The sequence below is a fragment of the Onychomys torridus genome, chromosome 23 (genome assembly GCF_903995425.1).
Source record: "Onychomys torridus chromosome 23, mOncTor1.1, whole genome shotgun sequence".
NCBI classification, from domain to species: Eukaryota; Metazoa; Chordata; class Mammalia; order Rodentia; family Cricetidae; genus Onychomys; species Onychomys torridus.
The window spans coordinates 43123699-43140646 of NC_050465.1; the positions used below are offsets into that span (position 1 = coordinate 43123699).

Below are 16948 nucleotides of genomic sequence, written 5' to 3' on the forward strand. Positions count from 1 at the left end.
GAACTGTCTCCCGGAAGAAAGCCGAGAGAATGCATTTACACTCTCATGAGTGGTAGGGATCCCATTTCCCCAAGCCTTTGTTAAAATAATAGACATTATAATGTTTTGATAACATATATAGTTTTATTTGTTAAAATGGTGTTTCTCATTATTTAGTTCAAGTCTTTGCTGGTTATCATGGGCTTTGAATGCTTACCTCTTGTGTCTTTTTCCATCCGTACTTGTGGTTAGTACCTGAGAACATTTTAAGTGTCGTTTTGAAGGGGGCATTTTTAGCAGTGGTCCTGTGGAGAGGAACAGCTCTTCACCTGGCACTATCTCTTCTTCTGAAGAGCAAGACCAAACTCACTTCATTGCCCAACCGACCTTGGCCCAGCTCCCCCGCAGGATAAAAGCTGTTTTAGGTTCCACAGCCAGTTATGTGCAATTAGAGAGCATCAGCCCCGGTTTGAAAGGGAAATAATGAAGTTGGTTGACGCTTTCAGGAATTGGGATTCTGAGGTCTAATTTTAATCCTGCCACTGGCACTCCAGCTGTGACCCTGAATAAATCACTCTGATTCTCAGATCTGTTTCTGTGAAATGAATATGTGCTGAGAATGAAACGCAGATTCTGAGCCTGGGACATCACTCCTGACCTGCCTACGAGAGGTGCCCAGCGGGTGTTCGGTCCCCCTTTCCACTGGATGTGATGTAATTTGTCACCTGTGCTTCTCTTTTGCATTCCGAAGGCATCATCCCGTCAATGCCTGTCTGACCCCCATCTGCTCTCTGCATGGTACAGCGGTCACCACGGTAGAAGGTATAGGCAACAGCACCACCAGACTTCATCCTATTCAGGTGAGGGTGCGCTGTTCCCCTAAAGGGACTCTGAGAATAGGTACTCTGGGCCCTGCTGCTTGGCCACTGATGACAGTTCAGAGCAATGGGAGCTGAGAATAAATCTGGGAAGCTGGGATATATGAGTAACTCACTTCTTGGGAAGGTGTTTTTGGAAGACTAGAAGACTCCTCTTTCTTAAATGCTGCCATAACCAAAGCTTTGTTTCCTCTGGGTTCCAATTAGAGGGTACTATCCATCTTAGGTCTTCCAAACCCAGAAGGAAACACCAGCCATGTGCATCGACATATACAATTTTGGAGTTGGTGTTGTTGGAAAGTGAAAAGTAACTTGATTTTAAAACTGAATTAAAAATATCCCTAAAAAAAGATGTGTTGAGCTTGGACTTGTCAGAGGACAGACTCTGTCCATGGAGGCTGCAGCTTTGTTGCTCAGACCTAGACTGCTTACTTCAGTGCATATGCGCATTGCCCCCCCACCCCTCCCACCCCTGCCTCGACACATGCCAAGCTCCTTGTCTTGACTGAGGGCCATGGATGAGGAGTGGACAGAAAGGACAAGATAGGAGGCACATAGAAAAGAGCCAAACTTCCCCTTCTGCAGATGTGATAAAATTTTGGGCTTAATGTTCTCAAACCCCATTAAGCTAAAGGAGGATGTTGCTGCCTGGACAGCCTACGTATGGGACTTGAGCCCACACAGGCAAGGGGCCCTTATCGTTTCCCACCGATGCTGGGCTCTCATTGGTGCAATGCTGCTGGGAGAGGGCGCCAGAACGTGCTCGTCCCTTGGAAGTCAGACTCCAAAGAGAAAACGGTGGAGACAGAAAAAAAGTACAGAAGAAACAAAGACAGGGTTTCTGTCTTGATTGGATCCTGGGTTCTAGTGCTTTGTAAACTCCTGCATGGTAAAGCAGTAACATATCTGTGGGAAGATCAAAACACTCATGAGAGAGAGAGAGAGAGAGAGAGAGAGAGAGAGAGAGAGAGAGAGGCGGTATGACCATGTTCATACTCAAGTGTGTGCTCTATCATGCGTTTCCATGTTTTTCAACTTTCATATAATTTGGTCATTTCTTCCAAGGCCTTCCTCTGCTGCAGTGGTTCACACCCTCACTGCACACTGAGGAGTCTTTAAAAGATACACATTTTACCTCACCCCGACACTCTAAAAGTCACTTGATCTGCTGTGCTGATAAGTCCCTGGCCATTCAAAATCTCAGAACCACCGTTTAAAGTCAAGCTGAACAGCTTATGGGGCTCAACAGTCAGACTGGCCAGCCCAAAGGAAGCCACCTGAAATGTGGGTTTTTGTGGTGGGGTCTCCTCTCTAAATTCAGTGAGCACAAGCAGGTCCTGGGTACGCAGCTCTGATTTTGTAGGCCTGGGAGAGAGTGCAGGGTCTGCATTTCTAACTTGTTCTTCCAGGAGAGGATTGCCAAGTGTCATGGCACACAGTGTGGATTCTGTACTCCTGGGATGGTGATGTCCATGTACACACTGCTCAGAAACCATCCAGAGCCCACTCTAGACCAGCTAACAGATGCCCTTGGTGGTAAGTATGCTTTTATTTTTAAATAATGATAACAGTAGTAATTGAACACCTACCATACGGCACATGCTGAATTAAATGCTATTTGCAAATTCATTTAAATACCATTATAAGATAGTTACCATTATCACCTTCATTTCATAGGTGGAGAAGCTGAGAGTTAGAGAGAGTGGTTTATTAGAAATTATCCCTCCTGTATGCAGAAGCGTTGGTTTCTTGAAGTCAGCCTGCAGACCGGATCTACACATTGTGTTTGACAGATGGGTTGCTTAAGGCTCTTCCTTTCTTTCCATTCTGTTTACTTGTTTTCTACAATCATCAGAAAGCTAGGTTATTCGCCCACCCTGGGAAAGACAAGTCACGCCCGAGTGCTGCGCTTTTATCGCTCTTTCCTGTCGGCTGGGTGGGTAACTGGAGTCCTAGGCAAGAGACTTGAGTCTGGGGAGAGCCCCCAGCAAACCAGGTCCCAGCCCTCATCTTGGAGATCAAATGGAAAAAATGATGAGAAAAGGCAGGAAAGGAATTGCATTTTCAGTGGGTTGACTCTGGGGAAAGCAGGGAGACCGAGTGTCTCATAATCCTGTCTTCCGGAACACCGACATGAGAGCCTTGGGTTTAAATAGAGGGCACCGTGCAAGAGGGAGAGGCAGGGGATTGCACAGCTGTGCCTTGGTGGCCCCCCCCCCCCCCCAGCTGTCAAGGAAGTTGCTGATGCTGAGGGTAATTTCCACCGATGTCACAGGTTTGTGTCAAGCCTATGACCCTGGGATTCAGGCTTAGGAGGTTGTTGCTCCTTAATCGGGCCGGCTCTTCTTGAGTGATCCATCTGTAGGGCAATAACAGAAAACTTCTGGGTACCGCTTCAAGGGGTCTGGATGGGACACTTGGAACTCTCCCTCTAATCCTTAAAAATACCTAAGTCACCTTGGTATGCTCGGCCTTGGAGGAAAAGATTCTGGGTGAGCAGTCTAAAGGATTTCACGCTGCCATGCAGAGTCAACCCGGAATCTCACTCAAGTGTGAGGCAAGGCAGACAGAAAGACAGATGGAAATGAAGGCAGAGGTAACCGGTGGGATGCTGGCCCATCACCAGCTGCAGGCCTAAGGGAAGATTCAGCAAAAGATTCTTTAGCAAAAGCAACTTTTTAGTCCTGTTACAGATGCCGTTGTCACCATAGAGCAAGCGCCAGAGGGGAGTGGCTGGTCCAGCTGGAAGTCCGACTAAAATCTGTTAGTGATGCTTATTATTATTTTTTTCTGAGACAGGGTTTCTCTGTGTAGCTTTGCGCCTTTCCTGGGTCTTGCTTTGGAGACCAGGCTGGCATCGAACTCACAGAGATCCGCCTGCCTCTGCCTCCCGAGTGCTGGGATTAAGGTGTGCGCCACCACCGCCCGGCTAGTGATGCTTATTTTAATGACTCTTTTCCATTCTGAGATGCTCCACCAATTCTCTCTCTCTCTCTCTCTCTCTCTCTCTCTCTCTCTCTCTCTCTCTCTCTGTGTGTGTGTGTGTGTGTGTGTGTGTGTGTGTGTGTATTCATCAACAAGGTTCTGAACACATTTTAAGCATTAGTAACTTCTCAAATTCTGTGTCTGCCTGGTGAAATGCTCCCTGGCCCTATTTGTCTTTATCTCTCCCCTCTTGTTTCCCTACTCAGGAAACACGACCCTAAAGCTTGCTTGCTTACTTCCTCTACAAAACATCTCAGGGACACTCAGAGTGAACACAGGTAGAAAGGAGTGACCTAGCACCTAAGCTGGGTCCTGCCAGATTTCCTGGAGGTCACAATGTTGCTTTATGCTGTTTATATTATAAACACTGGTGTAGGATTTTCAAATTTTAGGATGCTTGAGACATGCATGGGAAGTGTATAAATAATGAAGATTTGAGGAATCCTATCACCAGAGAACTTGATCTTGTGCTGTTTCTAAAATAAGATCCCAGGAGCTGGGGAAATGGGCTCAGTCGATGTCTGCCATGAGGACCTGAGGTTTGATCACTACTACCCATGTAAAAGTCTGGGAGTGATGGTGTGTAACCACTGTACTAGGGGCAGGAGGGTGTATCAGACACAGGAGGATCCCAAGAACTCACTGGCCAGCCAGCCTAGGAGAATTTTGGAGTTCCAGGTCCAGTGAGAGACTCTGTCTCACAAATAAGGTGAAGAGCAATTGAGCAAGACACCAGTGTCAACCTCTGGCCTCCACATGTATTCACACACACACTCGTACACACACCAGCAGATGTGTACATAGAACATACACAAAAAATATGACCTCATATTGGGGGTGGAGTAAGGACACAGAACCATTATGAGAGAAATACTGACCGGATCACTTATTGTAAATAAGTTGTGTGCTCAATTGCCTCCCAAGTTCAGAAACTACCCACTTTTCCACCCTTTCTTTACTGCTTCAGAACAACTTCAATCAACTGAAACTTCCTTCTCTGTCTCTTTCTCCTTCCTCCTTTTGTTTTTCCTCTGTCAAAAACTGAGAGCTGCCAGAGTAAGTACTAATAATAAGAGGACTCTTCCTTGAAAGAAAGAAAGAAAGAAAGAAAGAAAGAAAGAAAGAAAGAAAGAAAGAAAGAAAGAAAGAAAGAAGAAAATCCTTCCACTTGTAACAACATGCATGGACCATAGCACATGATGCTAAGCGAAACAAGCCAGACCCAGAAGAGCAAACACTATTATACAAAGAGCATGGAATAGTACAATAGAAGCAGGAAATAGAATGTCGATCAAATAGTGATTCCCTGGGGTTGGAGAAGGAGAAAATGAGCAGTTATTGATCAATGGTTACAAAGTTTGTTATGCAAAATGATTAAGTCCAATAAATACAACTTGGTTCCCACAGCTATCCATACTATGTTCTATAAACAGTTGCTGAGAGGGTAGATCTTTTGTTAAATGCCTTTTTTCTGGTTGAATGATTAAATAAAAACTAAATGGCATGAGGAAACAGAGTGGTAGTTACACTCATGGTACTGACTGTGGAGATGGATCCCCAGGTGCACACTTATCTCCAGATACATCAATCACTAATCAGTTGATTAGATGTGTGTGGGTTTTTATATCAGTAACATCTCAATAAAGTGGCTGTTGTTTTAAGTTTAGCTCTTGATTGTAACTACAGGACAAGCTTTTGTCTTAAAATTATTGCGTTGTTTGGCCATCTGTCACAAGAAGAGAGTATAAAATGTGTTTACGGAGTAAGTGCAGATGGTTGAGATGTTAAAATATACTTCAGGACTCCTGACTAAATATCCCAAGATGCTGCTGTAAAAATGAAATTTCCAACACTAGATTTCAGAATTAAAACATCAAATAAAATTTTCTTCTAAGATGGGATCCTCCATGCTGCCATTCACGTGGCTTTCCCCATGCCTCTGTCCGGGGCACTTGAGTAACCAGACTGGCTCTGTCCTTTTCAGGAAATCTGTGCCGCTGCACTGGATACAGGCCCATCATCGATGCATGCAAGACTTTCTGTAAAGTAAGTAGAAAGGAATACATGGTTGAATGCATTTCCCCCAAAACAAAACAAAAGTGTAGGAGTTGCCTGGTGTGTTTCTGGCAACAGCCATTTTTACTAACACGGGACCACTTCTTATCTCAAGGTCTACAGTCCCTGTGTGTCATTTCGCCTTGGGCAGAGGCTTAACCTCTTTGCCTAAATAGTCAAATTGTAGCATCCATGCAGTTCGTCATTGGTCACAAGTCATTCCTTCCAAGAAGTTGCTCTTGATCTGTTTGTCTGAGTTAGGGACCCTGCCTGGGTGCCCCTGTAGCCTTCTGCTAACATGGTACATGTCTGTGAGTGATACAGCATAACACTGGTCACAGCATGGTCCAGTTGTCCCTGCACCATTGCATGTTTTTACTGGACTGGCCGTTTGACAATGGAGGCTGTCCATCTCCAGGACAGGGTCACCACACGCTAATTAGTAAGCTACTCCATCATTAATGTTAATAAGAACTAACGAAAACCTATGAAAGACGTTGCTTTTTCTTCCTTTGTTTCTAAACTAGTATATAAAGTAAAAGGCTCTTGTGGAAGTTTAACACACACACTCAGTCATGGTTGGTCCTCTCCCACCATCAGAAGATCACTTCTGTGAGGTGAACTATGAAATTAGTACCTCATAGATGAGATCAGAGCAAGATGTCAGTTCTTATTACTACTAGTAGTGGTATTTAAAATATTGTTAGTATTAATAATTAACATGGTTAATGTTTATTGCTATGTGACAGGATTATCTATTAAGACTTTTTATTATAAACTTTTTAAAATGATCACTGGTATTCAGAATTTCTTGTAAATTTAGTTTTCATTAGAGGTTAGCTTGGCACGTTAAAGTATAAATGATTTTCTTTTATAACGCCTTGCAATATTGGTTCTACAGCTTCAACTATAGGCACCCAGTTAACAATAGAATCCCATGGAGTTCTGACTGGCTTGTTTGTTTTGTTTTTGCTCCCTTAGGCTTCTGGATGCTGTCAAAGTAAAGAAAATGGGGCGTGCTGTTTGGATCGAGGAATAAATGGATTGGCAGAATTTCGGGAAGGTGATGAGGTCGGTGAATGGTAAAGTTGTTACGAAGTTGTTCTAGACATGAGCAGCTGCTGACTTAGGATGGAAAAGTTGTTATAAAGTTGTTCTAGACATGAGCAGCCACTGACTTAGGATGATAAAGTTGTTACAAAGTTGTTCTAGACATGAGCAGCCGCTGACCTAGTCTTCAGAGGAATCACTGGCTGCCCAGGTTGATGAATTGGACTGTGTCAACATGTTCTCCATCCCATTCTCACTGTCTCTATAGAACCTAAAACTTCAGCCCAGGAGGAAACTGGGGGTGGAGAAAGGAGGGGGAGCTGTGGTCCAGCTGGAGAGAGGGGTGGCTTCTAACTGTTCTGCAGCACAGTGGGGTGACTGTGCTTGACAATTAGTTGACTGTTTCAGAATAACTAATAGAATCGTTAACATTCTCCACACAATGAAACAATTCATGTCCGAGACTCCAGATGCTAAATAATAACATGGTATTATCATGTCCGTGTGCTGTGATGCCACTCTGCCCCACCATAGATGCGATTACTATACCAACTGAAAGCCGCAGAATCCATCTTAGAGATCCATCATCTCCACTGCATCCCTCACTGTACATATTAGCCCTATTCGAATACTGCTGTCTATAGGAGAGAAAAACCCCCATCTCTAGGGACTCTCCGTTTTTAAACAGCATTTTCAGCGACCAGAAGCAAAGTGGAGTTGAAGATGGAGGAACAGGGACAGGAGAGCTGGAGACTCCAACTCTCCCTTAAGTTCTCAGTGTCTGCTTGCTCCTCCACTGCCCCCAGACTCCAAGGGAATGTGTAGGGAGCTGATGAGTGCAGAGACGCGCTGACTCCTGTAGAGTTATTAGAGGTCGGGTCTGCGTCAGAGTCCTCGCCTGGCAGCTTGGATCATGACTGGTCAGCTTCTTTTTGTCTTCTGTTTGTCTGTCTGTCTTCTTCCAAAGAGATGAGGTCTTGTGGAGCTCATTCTGTCCTCAAACTTATCATATAGCTAAGCCTGGCCTTGAATTCCTGCTGTTCTCCAGTTCTCCTCTATCTCCTAAGTTCTATGATTGTAGGCATGTGCCACCGTACCTGGATTGTCTCACCATCTTCTTCCAGTCTTACTACACACACACACACACACACACACACACACACACACACACACACACACATACTCACACACACACAGACACACACACACACTCACACATACAGACACACACATACTCACACACATACAGACACATACACACACATACAGACACACACACATACACACACACTCATACACATACAGACACACACACATACAGACACACACACTCACATACACACACACTCACACATACAGACACACTCACACACATACAGACACACACACATACAGACACACACACTCACATACACACACACACTCACACACATACAGACATACACACTCACACACATACAGACACACACACTCACACACATACAGACACACACACTCACACACATACAGACACACACACACACTAAAGTAGAGGTGCCTGACAATAATAGTAATCCACCCCTTATCTACAGTTTCCCTTCCTGCAATCTGAGTTACCTCTGCTCCACCCATAATCCAAAAATATTAAGTGGGAAATTCTAGAAATAGTTTGTTTCAAACTACGTGCCATTATGAATAGCATGAGGAACTCTCACTGTGCTCGCCCTGTCTCACATGGAATGGGAACCAATCTGTCCACTGTATCCACACTGTATACATTACCTGCCCATCTGTCACTAAGTAGTTGCCATGGTTATTAGACTGACTAGCACAGTGTTGCAGTACTTATGTTCAAATAGCCATCACTTTACTTAATAATGACACCAAACACAAGCTCAGTGATGCTGTAGTTCAGATGTGCCAATGAGTAGTTACAGGGTACTTTTTTTTTCCAGGAAAAAAGTATATTTAGTACTAGAGTATGTTGCCAAGTTTGCAGTAAGAATGAAGAAGTTCAAATTGCCTGTGTTTCTGGGTACCCACAGGGCTTAGATGTCCCCTGAGAATGGGGGCACTACTGTAACTTCTATCACTTTTTCTTTCCAAAGACAAGTCCAGACCTCTTCTCAGAAGAGGAGTTTCTGCCACTGGACCCAACCCAGGAGTTGATATTCCCTCCGGAGCTAATGGTAAGGAAGGCGGTTGCTCACCTAGAAGAGCTCAGGGTGAAATGTCAGCGGGGCCTTTTCAAAAGCTCATGGCGCAGCCTCAGACCCCATCAGAGACATGTCACTGTGCAGCAGACAGTGGTTCGTGCAGATAGTCACAGCTTGTCAAAGTGCAGAGAATAAGTATCTGTGGGGTGCTCAGCCCAGCATGAACAGGACATCTATATCATACCCCCACCCTCCACTCAAGACTTAGGGACCATTGAGAAAAGAGGGTGGGGAAGGTGTCTTCTGGCCATGACAGGATCACTGCACTCATGGATTGACTCATTGTCTGCACAAGCTCAAACCAGTCAACATCAGCATGGAGAGGCGAGAGGCTCCTGAGCCCCCACCCTTAGCTGATATAGTTAATGGCTGCTGGGAGGGAGGGTCAGTTTTCTTCAATGGCCCCTTCTAGGTTGACCATGACCCAATGGATGGCCCCATATCCATGAGGATATGAACAGCACAAATTGTACTCACTAGGTTTGGGGGGCGGACACGAAGTTGGGAGGATGAAAGGTGAGACTTTGTGGAGTGAGGGGGAGGAAAGAGAGGGGATATAATGAAAGTATATTATGATCATGTGTAAAATTCTCAAATAATTAATCATTTTATAAAGGACAAACTGATGGGCCAATAGGCAACACTCACCTGTCATCCTCACCTCTGAGCCCAGAAAGTGGGCCGAGGAAGAGGTGGAGAAGGAAAGGTAGACCACCGTGGGGGTGTCGGAGGATGTAAGACACGGTTGGTGAAGTCTGTTAGAAGTCCTGAAGGCCCAATCAGCGTGTTTCAGTACATTGATTGATCTGCAGGATGACTTGGCAAAAATGAGCATATTGCTCTGTTAGTGGACATCAAAACGAGGGGGCACTGTGAGGTGTCAGCGAGCCCATGGCAGCTTCCATTTTCCAGGGGTGAACTACTGCCAGACAATCACCTTGAACTCTGACTCCTGGTAGAGCTCTATCTTTAGGTTGCAAAATTTAGTTTTTAGAAGATATGTATTTCGTTTCTCCGTTTCAACAAAACTGGAGTGAGAAGAGATGGACATTCTGTCACCAGCTCTCTCAAATCCCTGTTGCTTTCCAAATAGACGATGACTGAGAAACAGCCACCAAAGACCAGAGTGTTTTGTGGCCATAGATTGACGTGGATCTCCCCAGTGACTCTGAAGGAACTCGTGGAAGCTAAATTCAAGTATCCCCAGGCCCCCATTGTCATGGGGAACACCTCTGTGGGTATGTAGAGACCCTGGGACATCTTATAAGGGAAACCAGCTTCATGTTGTCAGGAGGACAGCCAGAAAACACAGTGTGGTTCAAGAGATTTTTCTAGCATTAGACAATTGCCTGCCCTGTGCATCACTGGAGCAGAGCTTGCTGCCCCCCCCGTGGTGAGCCAGCAGCAGGGCTAGCCTGTTCTTCACTGGAGCAGAGGCTGGCTTGCTGGCCTTGTGGCAAGCCAGCAGCAGGGTGCCAGTGTTCTGGTTTTCCATCCGGGGACCACACTGGCTCTCATCCTGAAACTGGTCTGTCTTTCTGCTTTGGGTGGTGTCTCTGTGACGGTAACATGGTTGACTTAAAAGGCAGTTTGAGAACCTTCTCCTTTTCCACTCAGGCCTAGTAGGGCTGCCCATCTCTTTGGAGGGCCTCTAGGACCTTCTCCCCGGGAAATCTGAGTGTGCCATGTCACACAAGTTTTAGAGATAACAATTTTAAAGAGTGCCAAAGTTTATTCAGTCACTGTCTCTGCTTGTGGTTTGCAATGAATAGCCCAATAAAAGGAAACAACTTTCATATGCCCAAACATTGGTTTAATCACAATTCAAAATGAAGAGAGCAGTTACCATCCTTTTATTCTAATCTTGTGTCTCTCCCACAATCCCTTAGGACCTGAAGTAAAGTTTAAAGGTGTCTTCCACCCCATCATAATTTCTCCTGACAGAATTGAAGAGCTGTGCATTGTAAGCCAGGCCTGTGATGGTGAGTTCTTATGGTCCTATCACATCAGTTGCTTAGTCTGGTGGATGGACCGGGGCGAGCTGTTTCTTGTTAGGGTCCAAGGGAAGTCCCACAAAAGACCATCAGACACTCAACAAGAGCATTTAATTTCTCAGGAATAAAAATTCCAGCATGCTGGGGTCAAACCATCTTACAAAGTGGAAGAATGGTGACCCCCAAGAGAAGCTCATGGGCTCCTTTTAAGCAGGATTAGGAGAGGTCGAACTGTGGTTAAGTGTATTTTGAAGTGATTGAGTATAGACCCTTATGGATATAGAAATCATTTTATGATTGCCTCATGACATCTGGTCAGCAACTGTGGTTGTGGTGCCAGGGGTCTGTCTGCTGTGTCAGGGGGCTGTCTGCTGTGTCAGGGGTCTGTCTGCTGTGTCATGGGTCTGTCTGCTGTGTCAGGGGTCTGTCTGTTGTGTCAGGGGTCTGTCTGCTGTGTCAGGGGTATGTCTGACCGAAAATAGCAAGAACAGTTCCTGCTTGTGGCCAGGTAGGATCCTGATTGGCTACCAGACTGGACATACATCCTGAAGGTTTTATTGAAGCCAGACATGAGTCAACATAGGATGGTGGTGTAATATGGCCCCTGGAAAAAAAAATAAAAACAACAACTGTCCCTATTAGAGGGTCAATCCTTTATAAAGGGGACGGCCACTTCATTTCCAGTTACAATTCACAGAGTCTCTTCAGACAGAGCGGTAAGGATCTGGAGGGAGTCCAGGGAGAATGTTCTAAAGTTCTGGTAGACACTGAGAAGTCAGACTTTCACTAAGAACCTTTCCTATCTACAGTATCAGGGAGACTAACAGCTATTCAAGGGGGGCTCTGTGCTGTGAGTGCAGAACCAAAGATGAATGAAACATGTTGGCTGCTCTCCAGGGCACAGCAGATGGGAAGGAGCTGTGTACTGAGTAGCTGTAATCCAGCCTTTTTCATTCCTGTGAAGGGATTGTGGGTTAATGGCAGTGAGATGCAGCAGTCATTGTAGTGTGGGTCTGGGATAAAGTTCCTGAAATCCAATTCTTGGCGATGACATACAGCACCTCTAAGATCTTGGGGAAGTGACTGGACTGAGTCTCAGCCTTGCCATCTGTGAAGTGAACCTATTAATATCATGTGGTTTTGTTTTAATTCCTGGAGTTCTTTTTTTTTTTTAAGCTATCAGCATAATATATGATAGACTCAGTATTCAAGGAATCTAACCTTCATGACCCTCACCAACAACTCCATCATTAACCCTCCCACACATCACTGCCATCACCACACCCACCTCCATCATGGCCAGTATCTCCACCATGATCATATCACTACCACAATCAGCACCGTCACCAACCATCATCACCACCAATACTGATAGGCACAAAAGAATGGATCCAATATAAAGACTTCCATGCCTGTAGCTTTGGTTTAACATTTTGAGGCCATTGGTGATCACACTACATTACTTACACAAGACTTTATTTCAGGGCTGACCCTTGGTGCTGGCCTCAGCCTGGATCAGGTGAAAGACATTCTGGCTGATGTGGTCCAGAAGCTCCCAGAAGAGAAGACACAGACATACCGTGCCCTCCTGAAGCACCTCAGAACTCTGGCTGGGTCCCAGATCAGGAACATGGCTGTATGTATTTGCCAAGTCAACTCTGGCATTTGTGTCTTGGGTAATTGCACCTGAGGACCGGTTTCTGTTCTTTAAAACAAAGAAAAAGAACAGCTCTCTGAAGCATCACTTAATCTGGTATTTTAGTGCTTATCCTCTGTAACTATGTAACAGAAGTGAAAGTAACTACTTTTTAAAGTCTTTAGGGGGCCATATCGTGAGCAGACATCTGGACTCGGATCTGAATCCCCTCCTGGCTGTGGGTAACTGTACCCTCAACTTGCTGTCCAAAGGTAAAGAGCAGTTTTGCTTGGGGAGTTATGAAGCTTCTTGATTTGTTTCTCTCGCCGGCTGGGAAGGCAGGAAGTCCAGTTTGGAAAATTAATAATTTCCTCAGCTTTCTGAGGCTGAGAAGTTGGTCAATCTGTCTTAAAACTATCTACCAGTCTCCACATCTGTTTCTTCTTGAGACCTTGACCTATCAGGGGGGCCAAACTATTTCTTCTTGAGACCTGATGCTGTCGTTACAAATGTGTTTGGCTGCATTTATACCTGTCTTGGTATTCATGTAGCCTCTTTGTTAGGCGCATCTGCTAGGTGTTTTCTCACCCTACATTGGACATGCTTGTGTTTAATGTCCAGATGTGAGCTGATCATTGGCAAAGACAGTAAGCTCTGAGAGCCACCCAGCCCCTTAGTTGGAGACTCCCCCCACCCCCACCAGGGTGTTTGACTCCCATGCTTTGGGCTTGTACTTCGTTCATCTTCCTGGAATGCCCACAGATCTTTTCCAACTGAATATTTATTGGCCCTCCTGCTGTATTTATGCACTTGCCTATTATTTTTGAAATTCAATGCTGGAATTTTCTCTTACTCCAATTTGTCTAGTAAGTATTAGGAGATTCTTACAATTGGGTCCTCTACAAATATATGGAGGTTTCATTTGAAAATGTGAGCTAGCTCCCTGTTACATACCTACATTGTGAAACATCAGCTCCTTATAGCATTTCAGCTGCTAAGGAATCTTAAGGAGGAAGATTTAAATTCAGGGTTTCAGTTTAAGCAGCACACTGAAAAACCTCCTGCCGTGAGAAGTAAGGCTGGACAAGAATACAAGCACAAAAAGCTTTCTATTTTTCCCCATTATATTTGGCTATGGCTTTAAACTGTTCCCGCCTCTAGTTCATTGACCGAAGGACTGAAATTCTTTAGATGCTGGCGGGGGGGGGGGGGGGGGGGGGGGATGTGGCATAACCAAATAAAGTAGCACTTAATGCTGTACAAATTCACTGAAGGGATTTTTTTTTTTTTATTCACCTCTGGAGATAATAGGGATCCTGGTTATAGACAAAAATATGCAAAATGCTTGTGGATTGACTTGATGGGATATCAAAAGGGATATTGATATTTACTCTGTCATAGCAACGCCCTAAGCCAACCATGCTATCCGGAAGTGGACAGCTTAGGTGCCTATTCTTTAGGAAACTGGGTTTTTTTGTTTTGTTTTGTTTTGTTTTTAATCTGTAAGCAAGGAGAAAGGAAAAAAGGTGGGAAGAGGGCTAGGCTGGAAGAAACAGTGTAAGATGCTGTCAGAGAACACACACACACACACACACACACACACACACACAGACACTGCCACCCCACAACAACCCTAGAATCATTTCCCAAATTGGGGAAGTTTGTTCAAGAGATCAAAGGTTCCAGAGAAGGTGTCGTTTCTTTCTCCACAGATGGAAAACGACAGATCCCTTTAAGCGAGCAGTTTCTCCGCAAGTGCCCTGATGCCGATCTGAAACCTCAGGAAGTCTTGGTCTCAGTGAACATCCCGTGTTCCAGGAAGGTGAGGATGGCCTTTCTCTCCCTTCCCAGTGCCCCCACCAGTCCGTAGCTTGAGTGGGCTCAGGACAGATGTGTTTGCAGAGGGGATGAAACTCATTCTAGGGAGTGACAGAGGTCACTCTTCCAGTGGGGACTTGTGCCCAGTCACTGTCAACCTGCTCCGCAGTCCCCTGCCATTTCTACAACTAGGAGACCTTCTTCTCTCTTCCTCTGCCCCAAACTCTAAAGTTGCTTTTTAACAGATTCTTAAGACATCTTTTGTCATTTCAGACTTCTAACCTAAGTGAGACAGTATAGTAGACTATTATATTAAAGTGAGTTACTTTTGTTGATGTTGCATTTGTTGAACTCTGTGAAGCTGTGTTACTGTGCCTGTCTAAAACACCTGATGGTCTAAAAAAGAGCTGAACGGCCAATAGCAATAGCAAGGCAGGAGAGAGAGAGACAGAGAGAGAGAGACAGAGAGAGAGAGACAGAGAGACAGAGACAGAGACAGAGACAGAGAAGGACAGAGACAGAGAGAGACAGAGGGGCTGGCAGGCTGAGAGAAGATATAAAAGGAGAAACCTGGGAGCCAGAGAAGGAGGAGGATTCCTGGGGCCAGTCACCCAGCTACACAGCAAGCCACAGAGTAAGATTTACAGAAGTAAGAGAACAGAAAAGCCCAGAGGAAAAAGGTAAACAGGCTAAGTTAAGTTAAGGGAAGCTGGCAAGAAACTAAGCCAAGCTAAGGCCGGGTACTCATAACTAAGAATAAGCCTCCATGTGTGATTTATTTGGGGGCTGGGTGGTGGGCCTCCAAAAGAGCAAAAGAGTAAAGACCCCAAACAACAATTAAGTACCACAGCTTCACAGAGTTAAACAAATGCAACATGAACAAAAGTAACACACCCTAAAATAATATTCTAGTACAAGACAGGGCTGCCTAGTTCCCGGGGCCTGAAAGAAGCTAAAAGAAGACATTTGCAGGAGAACTTGGAGGGGGAAGCCTGGGTCTGGGGATCCGATACGCCGAGGCTTGATTTCTGGTTTCAACTGAATCACCCCAAGTCCAAGATTCCTCATTTGTACAGGGGGAGAATCAAGCCTGCCTCATGAGATGTGATGGTTTAGGGGGGCTGCCAGCCCAAAGAACCACACACAGAGTTTTGTATATAATAATGGAGATTTATTTCCTGGGAAGTCTGAGGCTAGAACTCTGGTAGTGAGGTGTCAATCGGGCTGGCGTCTTCCCTTGAGGCCTTGACCTTGACCACAGATGCCTGTCTTTTGCCTTTTCTCAGGCCTTGTCATGTCTCTGTCCGATTTGTTTCTTCTTAAAAAGACACCAGCCGGTTGGGATTAGGGCTCTGGCTAATAATCCCACTTACACCTCAGCACTTTGAACGCCTTGTCCCCAAGAACTGAAGTACTAGTGTTTAAAATTCCAGCATCTAAACTTAGGGGACACACAACGAAGCCGGTAACAGATGATCTGATGTCACATTACCCTTCAGCATGGAGTCATCTCTCAGGGGAATCCTGTGTGTGCCTCTTTTCTCCAGTGGGAGTTCGTGTCAACCTTCCGACAGGCCCAGCGCCAACAGAATGCCTTAGCGATCGTCAATTCTGGAATGAGAGTCCTTTTTAGAGAAGGCGGTGACGTCATTAAAGAGCTATCCATTTTGTATGGCGGTGTTGGTCCAACCACCATCAGTGCTAAGAACTCCTGCCAGAAACTCATCGGAAGGTAAGCCATTGCGTCCTTAGATTCTGCAAAGAAGAACAAAAAGCTTAGGATCTCTAGTGTGATGGCTGGGAGTTCCAACAAGATTTTGTAATCAGTTCCATGTTTCCTTTTAGCACATTCAGAAGTGAGCGTTATATATAATCTGTGTCCATAGTGCGTGTGTATGCATGTGCATATGTGTCTGGTGTGTGTACCTGTATGTATGTATATGTGCGTGTGAGAGACAGAGACAGAGACAGAAAGGGGGTCGGATGCCCATTTCCTGTAGTATAAATTTACATTCTTTTGTGGGGGGAATAATTTACCCTGATGAAAAATAGATCATGAGCTCATTGGTTGCTAACTATCTCTTTTGCTTACCTGAGTTGTTTTATCTGTAGGTAATAACAGCTAATCTTTCTTGGGAACTTACTAGATGAATTAATAGGGAACAGTGACTCAGCACATGACCATCTGGTGGGAATCTTAGTTCAGTCTCATTAACTCCATGAACTCAGTCTATTTAACACTATGAAACCTCCTTTTCCTTATCTGTCAAAGAGAATCAAACCTACCTTATAAGTCACTGGGAGGGTTGTGTAAGGGAACACACAATGTTAACGCAGAACCTGGCATACAGAGATGTC

The 16948-nt window shown here is 45.0% G+C and overlaps 1 protein-coding gene across 1 annotated transcript in view; it reads left to right on the top strand.

The window, feature by feature from the left end:
- Positions 1-16948, top strand: part of Aox1 (aldehyde oxidase 1) — a 65446-nt gene that overhangs the window by 9031 nt on the left and 39467 nt on the right. Inside the window, exons 4-14 of the mRNA XM_036173261.1 lie at positions 731-839; positions 2267-2393; positions 5827-5888; positions 6879-6968; positions 9035-9115; positions 10236-10380; positions 11032-11124; positions 12621-12772; positions 12951-13044; positions 14485-14594; positions 16138-16322. Coding sequence (XP_036029154.1) covers positions 731-839; positions 2267-2393; positions 5827-5888; positions 6879-6968; positions 9035-9115; positions 10236-10380; positions 11032-11124; positions 12621-12772; positions 12951-13044; positions 14485-14594; positions 16138-16322 — 1248 coding nt within the window. The remainder of the gene's footprint in view (positions 1-730; positions 840-2266; positions 2394-5826; positions 5889-6878; positions 6969-9034; positions 9116-10235; positions 10381-11031; positions 11125-12620; positions 12773-12950; positions 13045-14484; positions 14595-16137; positions 16323-16948) is intronic.